The sequence below is a fragment of the Chanodichthys erythropterus genome, chromosome 23, assembly GCF_024489055.1.
Source record: "Chanodichthys erythropterus isolate Z2021 chromosome 23, ASM2448905v1, whole genome shotgun sequence".
Taxonomy (NCBI): domain Eukaryota; kingdom Metazoa; phylum Chordata; class Actinopteri; order Cypriniformes; family Xenocyprididae; genus Chanodichthys; species Chanodichthys erythropterus.
In genome coordinates, this window is record NC_090243.1 from 601,193 (window position 1) to 612,500 (window position 11,308).

An 11,308-nucleotide genomic window follows, 5' to 3' on the forward strand; every position below is an offset into this window, starting at 1 on the left:
GAGGACTAGATTCATATAAAGTAATGTAATCGTCTGGTTTTAGCCAGGTTTCTGTCAAACACAGCAAGTCTAGTTTATTGTCTGTGATAATTTCATTTACAATAAGTGCTTTTGAAGAAATAGATCTAATATTCAGTAACCCAAGCTTTATCATTTGTTTATCTGATTTATCTGTGATTTTCATTTTTTGAACATCAATTAAATTTTTACCCTTAAAAGGTTTCGGAAGTTTTTTGTATTTACTAGTTCGAGGTACAGACACAGTCTCTATGTGATAATATCTAGGTGAAAGTGTTTCTATGTGCTGTGAATTATCTGAGTTCTGTGACGTGAGGCGGCTAGCAGACGGTCGGTTTAGCCAGTTTGTCTGCGTCCTGGTCTGGGCCCTGGTTTGTCATGTTTCAGCTCTAAGACTATTTGCCAAATTTCTAGAGAGAAGAGCAGCACCATCCCGGGAGGGATGAATACCATCTCTTTTCAACAGATCAGGTCTGCCCCAAAAGCTTTTCCAATTGTCTATGAAACCTATATTATTCTGCGCACACCACTTAGACAGCCAGCCATTGAGTGATGATAACCTGCTAACTATCTCATCACTCCGACGAACAGGAAGAGGGCCAGAACAAATTACTTTTGCTGACATTGAATTTGCGAGTTCACACACCTCTTTAATGTTAATTTTAGTGATCTCCGACTGGCGAAGTCGAACATCATTTGTGCCGACGTGGATAATGATTTTAGAATATTTACGTTTAGCATTAGCCAGCACTTTTAAATTTGCTTTTGTGTCAGGTGCTCTGGCCCCCGGCAAACATGTGACTATGGTGGCTGGTGTCTCTATTTTCACGTTCCGTGTAATAGAATCGCCAATTACTAGGGCACTTTCAACAGGATTCTCAGTGGGTGCGTCACTGAGTGGGGAGAACCTGTTTGATGTTCTAATCGGAACGGAAGAGTGGTGTTTGTTCTTGCCATTATGCCGCCTCACAGTCACCCAGTTAGCCTGCTGCGTGGCTTCTACAACCGGAACCGAATGTGTAGTGTTTACTAGGCTAGTCGCATCCAAAGCAGTATCTAAGGCCCTTTCATTCTCACTATCCTCAATTAAAGTTTGGATGCGTGTCTCTAATTCTGAGATTCTCTCTGTCAGCCTGACAATATCCCTGCATTTATCACATGTGTAAGTTTCACTGCTGACAGAAAGAGCTAAGCTGTACATGTTGCATTTACTACACATGATAATCGTCGGACATGACTGACCGTGTGTTTGATGAACGCCGTCCGAAAAACTGCAACGCACACGGGACTCGCTGGCTGGAGGTCTCGGTCGCTTGCCGGTGCCTGGGGCGAGGGTGATGTGCGGGACGCTGTACCTCGCGGTGGATCGATGAATGCCGGGCAGCAACGTCTCCACAGCTTCCCCATCTGGCGAGGACAGATCAGAATAACATACATCGGATAAATCCGCCATTCAATCGACAAGGAAGGTTGGTTTAGAGGAAAAAAAAGAAAGTAGACGGTAGCTAGCAGGCTATGGCTAACACTAGGTGATTACGCTGGTGGATTGCTAGTAATAAATCGTTCCGTTTAGTAATACTATGCAATAGGTTAAGTAATCTAGTGAAAAATAAGAAAGTTATATTATGTGAATAGGAATAAAGAGAAGGATTTAGGATAAACTCCACGAAGCTCCGAGCGTAGATCAGACAGCTGGCAGGCAGCAGCGTTGAGCAGCGTTGAACCGGAAGTCAACGTAATGAATCCACTAACACGACACATCGAATGCCGGTGGTAAACACTCTGTTCCAATACTCGTGCACGAGTTTTGGGAAGCGTTACCTCGAAATGAGCTGTGAAGGAGGGGGGTTGTTCTTACGCATGCGCTCATTTCAAAAACTCACTAACAGTCTTTGGTTTCTCAGTCGACGAAAAGATCCTCTTTAGCACCTTTAAGCTTAAGAAAGTTAGCTGAGAGCCAGTCTTTAATTTCAGCTAAACAACGGGACAAAGAAGGCGGTGGAAAAGAGTCAGAGGGTTTGGAAGACAGGTAGAGCTGGGTGTCATCGGCGTAGCAGTGAAAGTGAATACCATATTTTCTGAAAATGTGACCAAGTGGGAGTAGATAGATAATGAATAAAAGCGGGCCCAAAACAGAACCCTGAGGAACACCAGTATTGACTGTAGATTATCTTGAACTGAAATGCTTTAATTGGACAAACTGAGTGCGACCAGAGAGATACGATGTAAACCAGGACAAGGGTGTGCCAGTGATCCCAATAGAAACTAACCTGTCAAGGAGTATCTTGTACGAGGTGGTATCAAAGGCATTTACATTTACATTTATGCATTCGGCAGACGCTTTTATCCAAAGCGACTTACATTGCATCATTTGTATCTGAGTGTGTGCAATCCCGGGGATCAAACCCATGACCTTGGCATTGCTAGTGCCATGCTCTAACCACTGAGCTTTTAAGGATTGGAGTAATAATAGCAGGTAGATAAAGATAGTAAGCAGGCTTTGACTGTGAGTTGGTAAAGGGTCAAGCCAACAGGTAGTAGACTTGGATTCCCGGATGAGACCCAGTATCTCCACATCAATTGGTAATAAAAAAGTAGAGAAAACAGAGTGTGGGGACACTTGAAAAATGAACAGCAGAAATTATAACCTGTATTACTAGCAAGTAATTGTTGGTCAATATTTTTAATCTTAGACTTAAAGAAAGTCATAAAATTGTTGCATACTGTGGTAGAATACATATCTGACGGCAGAGAATCTGGTGGTTGTAAAATATTTTTTACCACAGAAAAAAGAGATTTCTCTGGCTCCAATTAAATTAGAGTAATAGTCAGATTTAGCTTTAGACAGTGCATCCTTGTAAAGATGGATATGTTCAGAATGCATTTGTTTATGTACATTGAGACCAGATTTGGCATGCAGACGCTCTAACCTACGACCTTTAGTTTTAAGTTGACGAAGTTCTGGGGTAAAGCATGGAGCAGAATGATTAAAAGAAACAGTCCGGGTTATAAACATCCAAAATCTCAGTCCATTGTTATAATAAGAAACCAGTACATCAGCGTCAGAAAAATCAGCTTTGCTGGAGAAGATGGCAAGTTCATCAGCAAAAGTAGACGCATCAATGTTCTTAATGTTCCGAAATTTGATAGAATGACACAGATTTACCTTAAAGACTGTCAGCTGGGTGCAAAAAGACACAAGCAGATGGTCTGATATGGACAAGTCAGAAACAGTACAATTATAAGGAATTATGCTAGAACAGCAGATGAGATCGAGGATGTGCCCTTTAGAATGAGTGGGCAAGTTAGTGAATTGCTGCATACCAAAACTATCCAGACAAGATAAAAATTCACTTGTACTTGTTATTGACATTATCTATTTGAATGTTAAAGTCACCCAGCATGATAACATTTAAAAAAGTAATGATGTATAATATTAATATCATCATACTGGTGTCAGTCAAACAATACATGTATTGTGTGTTTTTTTGTGTGTGTGTGTGTGTGTGTGTGTGTGCAGGTAGATAGAGAGTATGCTGTTCAAAAGGCTTTGTATTCTGTTCGCTTTCCTGTTCCTCATCCTGTGATTTACTGCTCAGATACTTGTGTCATCGGCACAGAGTTCTACATCATGGAGCATGTACAGGTACTTGTAGCCAGTGGAAGTTACCTTGATTGATAATTTAATTTATGTTGTTACAATGTTTGACCATGTCTATTGTCATTTTAAGACCATTTTATGTAACTGAATATATAATCATAATATAAATGCATAATAATTCAAGTAGGCTACACACTTTCAAATGACAAAAAACATTTAATTACTTAGATCATGGAAATTAAGGATAAAAAAATGTAATATCCTAAATAAAAAAACTTGAATAAATGGTAAATATTCTCAGTAAAGTAAGGGTGCACTACTGCTGAAAACACAAACCCTACTTAGCAGTCAGATGTCCGTATGAACAAAGACATTTTTATTTGCACTGGAATAGTGGATTGCAGCTTTGAAATCGAGAGCATTCAGACTTGTTCTTCCAAACTGTCTGTAGTTGTCAGGAAAACACCTGTCGATGACTGCTCTGTGTAGGAATTGCAGATGACAGCGTGATTGGCAAAATGTTGGTGACATTCATTATCATGTAAATGTAATGGGCGATATATTACGTCACCAAAAATTATTGAGGTCAGACACATATATTGCGCAATAAGTCGATATATTGATTATTGTGACAGGCCTAACCATGTCTGAGTTATATCTAGCTAAAGCAGTTAAAATTATGCACTCTGCCAGGAGGCGGCAGTCATGATTGTTTCCACCCCACCTTTTCAGTCCGTGTAGTTTTGAATGGTTTAAGAATGGAGGGACAACAGGGATGATGTTATTTTGTATGTCTGCACGTCAGGGACGTATATTCAGGGACTTGAGGCTCCCAGGGGTCAGTGCAGCAGAGCGAACTGCTCTGTATGTGGCAGCAGTGGAGACTCTAGCCAAACTTCACTCTCTGGACGTAAATACGCTCGGCCTCCTGGGATACGGGAAGGGATCAGGTTATTGTAAAAGGCAGGTAAGATAAAGACGTTATCAGTCATAAGGTATTGATCTGAAATCAAAATTTCAAATTTGGACTGTTATCATTATCTAAATCTATGGTCATCTTTTGACCCACCAAGAAAATAATTTTTGGAATTATGTCTTGTTTTCAGGTGTCCACATGGGCAAAGCAGTACAAAGCCTCTGCCCACAAAGAGATTCCATCCATGGATAATCTCTGTGATTGGCTGAGCCACAACCTGCCAACCAATGACAATGATGTGTCCCTTGTTCATGGCGATTTCCGAATTGACAACCTGATATTCCACCCTACAGAGGTACTAATAGCTACAATTTATCAAGTCATATTCTGATGATTTTTTTTTTTTTTTGGCTTAAATAATTAAATGAAATAAATAATTGATTAACACCATAATGATGCATATATATATATATATATATATAATATATACACACACTGCCCTCAAATGATAAATCCTTATCATTTTTTGGTGCAAATACATTACAGTAACTTGACATTATCATTGAAGACCAGCAAAATAATTTTCATTTTGATTACATCATGATGGCAATATGTACATGTCAAAGTCAGACATGTCCCTTTGCCAGCTGTGATGCCTGGTTACTGGTTTAAACTTGGCCCAGGTTTGTAAAAGATTTTTGGGTCAGCACACCTTAATAGCTTCAACAATTGATTGCCAATTAAGTTTACAATACAATGAAGCAATTAGAACCCAGTTTAGGTCAGATAGCTGCTAATGGTGGATATTTTGATGAGTCGAAAGTTTACGTTTTTTTCTATGTATAAACTGTTTATATAATAAAATATGTTTTCGCAGTTTGTGTTGTCCCTTATCAGTGCAAAATTATCACAAATTAAAAAGGATTCGAGCCAATATTGTCCAAAATGTACTACTAGGGTGTTTCCAAACTTTTGGAGGGCGGTGTGAGTGTATAATATAATATAATATAATATAATATAATATAATATAATATAATATAATATAATATAATATAATATAATATAATATAATATAATATAATATAATATAATATAATATAATATATTATTTATATATTATTTATATATATATATATATAAAATATAGGGTTGGGCAAAAATACATCAAAATGTATTTAAAAATAAAATACCAAATACCTTGATTTTAAGTGTATCAAAATAAACTACAAAATACAGCAGCCACAAAATGTATCAAAATAAACTACTGTATTTTTGTATTTTGAAAATACTACAAAATACTTTTACAAGGGAGCATGAAATTTCTTCGCAAACCTTCCATCAACTGTCCTATGTGATCTATCCCTTTACCATTACACTGACTCAGATGATTAAGTAAACAATGTTTGATGGCTTTTCTCTGCCTGAGTCATGCAATAAATCTAACATATGCAACCAGTTAAAGCTGCAGTAGGTAACTTTTGTAAAAATGTATTTTTTACATATTTGTTAAACCTGTCATTATGTCCTGACAGTAAAATATGAGACAGATAATCTGTGAAAAAATCAAGGTCCTCTGGCTCCTCCCAGTGGTCATATTGCCATTTGCAGAAATGCATCCGCTCCCGGTAAGAAATAACCAATCAGAGCCAGGAGGAGTGTCTTAGCAATGTCAATCAAGCTCGCGTGCACGCTGATCACACTCCTGTCATGCACAGCGCGATGCGTACAGGCGTTCAAATTCAAGATTACCGGTGTGCTGCAGCTTTGCTTATGGCGGAAAAACAATCCAAACTGCCAATTCCTCGAGTGGCTCCTGCTCATAAAATAAAGACGGGTAAACGGAAAAAGACAGATGACGATGATAAAAAAGCCAAAAAGAAAGAATTAGAGAGCCCGAAATAAAACGAGGGTAAATATCGGAGCGGCTTTTCCGAGGTGAAGGGAGCTACGTGTCCTGAAAGGATTAAAAACCGATGCAGAGTCAGCCACATTTCTGCTTGATAAGTAAGTATCCTTGCTTGATTTGTTTCATTTTTTAAGAACTACACAACTAAGATAATTTCAAAACAGGCCTGCCCGTCCCCTGCCTGATGCTTCCTCTTCTCCCCACCCGTTGACTCCTCGAAGTCGCTGTGGGTGTAAATTCCTTGTCGGAGCACATTGACTCGGTGTCAAAACTCTAGCCGCATAACATACAGATAAAATGTCACGCACTTTGCAAAGCAACTACTGAAACCTACTAATTCACTGGCTTGCCATGTTGCTGAAATAATGTACTAGCAAACCTTATTTAGCATTACATATTGATAGAATAATTACTTGCATACTGTAACGTTAGTTACCGTTATATTATCATACTAGCTATTTATTACTTATAGAAATAGTGCAACGTCATATAGTTACATTACATGTATTACAAAATACGTAATGTTTTGAGGACCAAGTTTGTAGTCAAAGTATGGGCAGGCCATAGTCAATGTAAATCATATTGTTGATATTTCGTCTGTACCAGTGAATGTGCCATAACTGTTTATCCGTGTGATGGGGGAGGAGCTGTGGAGGGAGGGCTGTAGCGCAGCAGAGAGCAAGGGGGAGTGACCTGTGAGTTGTGCTTGTTCAAATTTTCAGGCTAAGTCAACGTTTTCTAAAAACTCCCTACAGCAGCTTTAAAGGCACAAATATGTAGGATTTTTGGATTAAAATGTCCAAAAATCGCTAGAACAATTTTATGTATTTTGTTGACTTGTGTACTTGCATTATCCCAAAAGAATTTCCAAAATTGTTTAAATCTTGAGAAATAAGCAATTTTAACAAGGACACAGACCATGTCCGTGTGTCGCCTATCAATGACATCATTACCCTCGATTTCCGGTTTTATTTTGTAGAAACCATGGAAACATCAAAGACACTTTAGTATATTATGTGTTTTATTAGACAGGGGAGCAACTGTTTGGATACATTCATCGACAGAAAACTACTCATGTTATATAGCTCAACACATTAAGTCTTTTTGTTTAAATCTTGTTTTCTTGATTTACAGTGAGTGCCATGTTTTACCATGACTAATATCGATCTGGCTTACTGCAGTGTGCAACAAGTGTCTCATAGCAGCCGCCGAGCAAACACACAGAGTAGCATTATAACAACTTTCAACACACAAATGTATCTAATATGATAAAACAGCGCTGCTTTACCCCAGACATGTGTCGCACTCGTCTCCCATTATCATTCACTCCAGCGGCCTCATTCAGCTTTCACAGCATTCAGCCCTGCTCTGCTTCATAATACAGTAGCATTAATAATCTCATCCATGAACATGATTTCTGCCCGAGTCTAATCCTGATTGTTTCCACCGGCTATAGACGTGAAGACAACACCTCCGATGATTATGTGAAATCAAGGTGTCATCGAGCTATGCCCTTGGTTTGAATAAGTGACCTCAAGCAGTGAAAAATTACATATTGTGGCTTTAACAGATCCAATATTAACATATCCCTGTGATCTCCCAGATGAAGGTTAGTTTTAAAGTAACCAATAGTTTCCTTATTTGGTGTTTGGTAACAAAGGCCTTACTTTGCATCAGCAACACTGACTCAATGAAAAACAAATCATTCCTAAGAAGACAACTGACGGCACCTGTATTCATAGCAACTAGTTTCTTACTAATTAATCATTTGATTGTTAATCATAAATATAGGGGGCTGCTGCTCATTATAATAGTTTTCAAGAACATTATGTAAATTGGTAAACTATTTAGCCCAGGCTACCAAAACGGACACCAAAACTTAATGTGAACTGTTAAAAATTATATCAATTTATGCAAAAAAAAAAAAAAAAAAATGATGGAAAGCTGTCAGCCTGCACGTTTCTTAACCACCATATGGATCAATTTTCTGTTTTGATCGCAACAAGTCCCTGCAAAGCTAACTATTGAGTTAGCACCGATCAGAGGCTGCATTTTTATGATGTCATCATGTAGACTTCTTACAAAGTATTTTACAGTATTTTAAAAATACAAAAATACAAAACACTAAAGTATTTTGATACAAAATACAAAGCCATTTTCATCAACCCTATCAAATACAAATTACAAAATACTATTTTGTATTTGAAATACATATATCATAAATATTGCCCATCCCTGTGTGTGTGTGTGTGTGTGTGTGTGTGTGTGTATATATATATATATACACACACACATACACATACACACATACACACACACACACTTACATGTGAAAAAGTTAGGACATCCTATTCAATTCCATGGTTTTCTGTATCAGGGCATAATAAAATTTGGGAAATAAAACCTCAGATGAATAACAACTCATGACATATCACACCGTGTCATTATTTATTTAACAAAAACTAGGCCAAAGTTAGGATACCCTTACTGTTAACATAGGAATTAAGAGGGTATGTAATAATCAGGCACTGCTAATCAAATGCCTTTGATTAACTGATCATCAGCAAGTGGGATCAACTCTATAAAATCTGAAGTTCTGGCAGTTTGAGCGTCTGGAGACTTCAGGTGTGTGTTAACACAAAGCCAATGAGCAAAGACATCAGCGATGATTTTAGAGAAGCAATTGTTGCTGCCTATCAATCTGAGAAGGGTTACAAGGCCATTTCCAAACAAATTGAAGCCCATTATTCTAGTGTTGTCAAAAGTACCGGTACTTTGGTACCAAGTTGGTACTGAAATTTTGAAAATGTGACGATACCAGCATTTCTGTAGAATCGGTAGTACCGAGAATCCGGGTATATTCGGTACCCACTGATAGGGCTGTGGCATTTACGTGAATATGACACAAGTGAAGCACAAAGCTTTGTTTACAAAAGAAATAATAGGTTAGCAATTAAATGTGAAATCGCATCCACGGAAATATTTTGGTTCATGCCGAATGAGAGAGGTACGCGAGTCCAAGTTTTGCGAATAACGATCTTGTCACCTGATTATCAGCGAATTTAACAATATTCCATTAGTTATTCCATTGAACATGGAATCTCTGTTTCTTTTCCCAAATCTTCACTCACGCAGGGGATTATAAACATTTCTTTCGTTCACATGTAGGCCTGTTAGGCTATTGGCATTCTTTACTGTGGTAAAGTAGAAAAACAGGACAGACACCTTTTTGCTTGCACGTCGATTTCTATTTAACACGGTTTGGCACCGCAAAGATAATTTACGGTTTGATATTCAGATTTATTTTGGCTATAAATACACAGTGCGCTGTCATAGACATGCAAATAATACCGAATATATTTCTCCATGATTTGTAAATTAAGGTGACGCTGTCCTTTGGGCCGAAATCAGGGTTTTTTTCGTAGCGACTCTTAATTTTATAATGGCTATAGCTCCAAATGTTGGACATTTAGAATATATAAATATATATATATATATTTGTCATTACCGATTAAAGAGTATCTGGCGCCACCGCACGGTTAAATAAACACATTTGCCGAGTACATTGGTATTAAAAACGGCTTTTTAAAAAAGCCTTCAATGTTTACAGTGGGTGGAATGGTGCGCTGTGATTGGTTGAGCGGATATATCACGTTCTGCAGAAAAAGGAGACTAGCGTTTGTCGCGTTTTGGAAAGAAAGGGAGAAAACATGGCAGAATAACATGACGGATATCACATTTTGCGCAAAATTGATAAATGACTTTTCAATACCGACCAGATACTATACTGATTTTGGCGGAAACTATTTTTTTTTGAAAATGGCGTTTATCGCGTTTTGGAACCAAACCCTTCATACATATATATATATATATATATATAAATAAACGGGGGGGCAGAGCAAAGAGACACACGGCCACGAGATAAAATTCTATTGTGAAAGTTTTCACAAATCGAGCTCGACCTAAAATGTTATTTTATTCCAGCAGTCTGCGTGTTTATTGGTAATAGACGTTAAACATGAAGAACGCCTTTCTTTCACATTCCTTACTGGCTGACTTACCAAGGAGTTTATGGACAAGAGCTTTGCTGTGAAAAAATTCACAGATCAAGCTGGTGAAGATGTATAGGCCATAAAATAGGCCATATAAAATAGTAAAATAGTTCCAACAGATTTTGTTGTGGTACCGAAATTGGTACAGATAACCGTAAAATTTTCATGGTATCTGTACCGATTACTGGAATTTTGGTACCGTGACAACACTACATTATTCTACAGTGAGATAGATTATTCACAAGTGAAAAACATTCAAGACAGCTAGTCTACCCAGGAGTGGACTTCCCAGCAAATTCAGTCCAAGATCAGAGCTTGCAATGTTCAGAGAAATTGCAGAAAACCCAAGAAATATACCTCAGACTCTACTGGCCTCAGTTAACATGTTAAATGAGTTCAAGTTCAAGACAATACAATTAGAAAAAGACGGGACAAGTATGGAATGTTTGTAAGGGTTCCCAGGAGAAAGCCTCTTCTCGCTAAAAAAACATGGCAGGATGGCTTAGGTTTGCAAAGTTGCATCTGAACAAACAGTAAGACTTCTAGAACAAAGTCCTTTGGAGAGATGAGTCCAAAGTGGAGATGTTTGGCCAAAATGCATATCACCAAGTTTGGTGAAAACCAAAAACAGCATATCAGCACAAACACCTCATACCAAAAGACAAGCATGCTGTTGGAGGGCCGATGATTTTGGATTTGTTTTGTAGCCATGGGCCTTTGGCACCTCAACTCACAGTCATTGAGTTGACCATGAACTCCTCTGTATACCAAAGTTTTCTAGAATCAAATATGAGGCCATCTATCCAACAGATAAA

General features: G+C 38.0%; 2 protein-coding genes across 6 annotated transcripts in view; both read left to right on the forward strand.

Moving 5' to 3' along the window:
* Positions 1-3,664, forward strand: part of pxdc1b (PX domain containing 1b) — a 40,360-nt gene extending 36,696 nt beyond the window's left edge. Inside the window, exon 6 of the mRNA XM_067377188.1 lies at positions 3,539-3,664. The gene's annotated coding sequence lies outside the window, so the exon portion shown is untranslated. The remainder of the gene's footprint in view (positions 1-3,538) is intronic.
* acad11 (acyl-CoA dehydrogenase family, member 11) overlaps positions 1-11,308 on the forward strand; it is a 133,747-nt gene that overhangs the window by 22,072 nt on the left and 100,367 nt on the right. For 2 of the 5 annotated variants that reach the window (XM_067377179.1, XM_067377180.1), the window contains exons 2-4: positions 3,543-3,664; positions 4,425-4,586; positions 4,726-4,890. In XM_067377179.1, coding sequence (XP_067233280.1) covers positions 3,543-3,664; positions 4,425-4,586; positions 4,726-4,890 — 449 coding nt within the window. Of the gene's footprint in view, positions 1-3,538; positions 3,665-4,424; positions 4,587-4,725; positions 4,891-11,308 lie in introns of all 5 variants that reach the window. The other 3 variants (XM_067377178.1, XM_067377177.1, XM_067377181.1) reach the window with 2 other exon arrangements.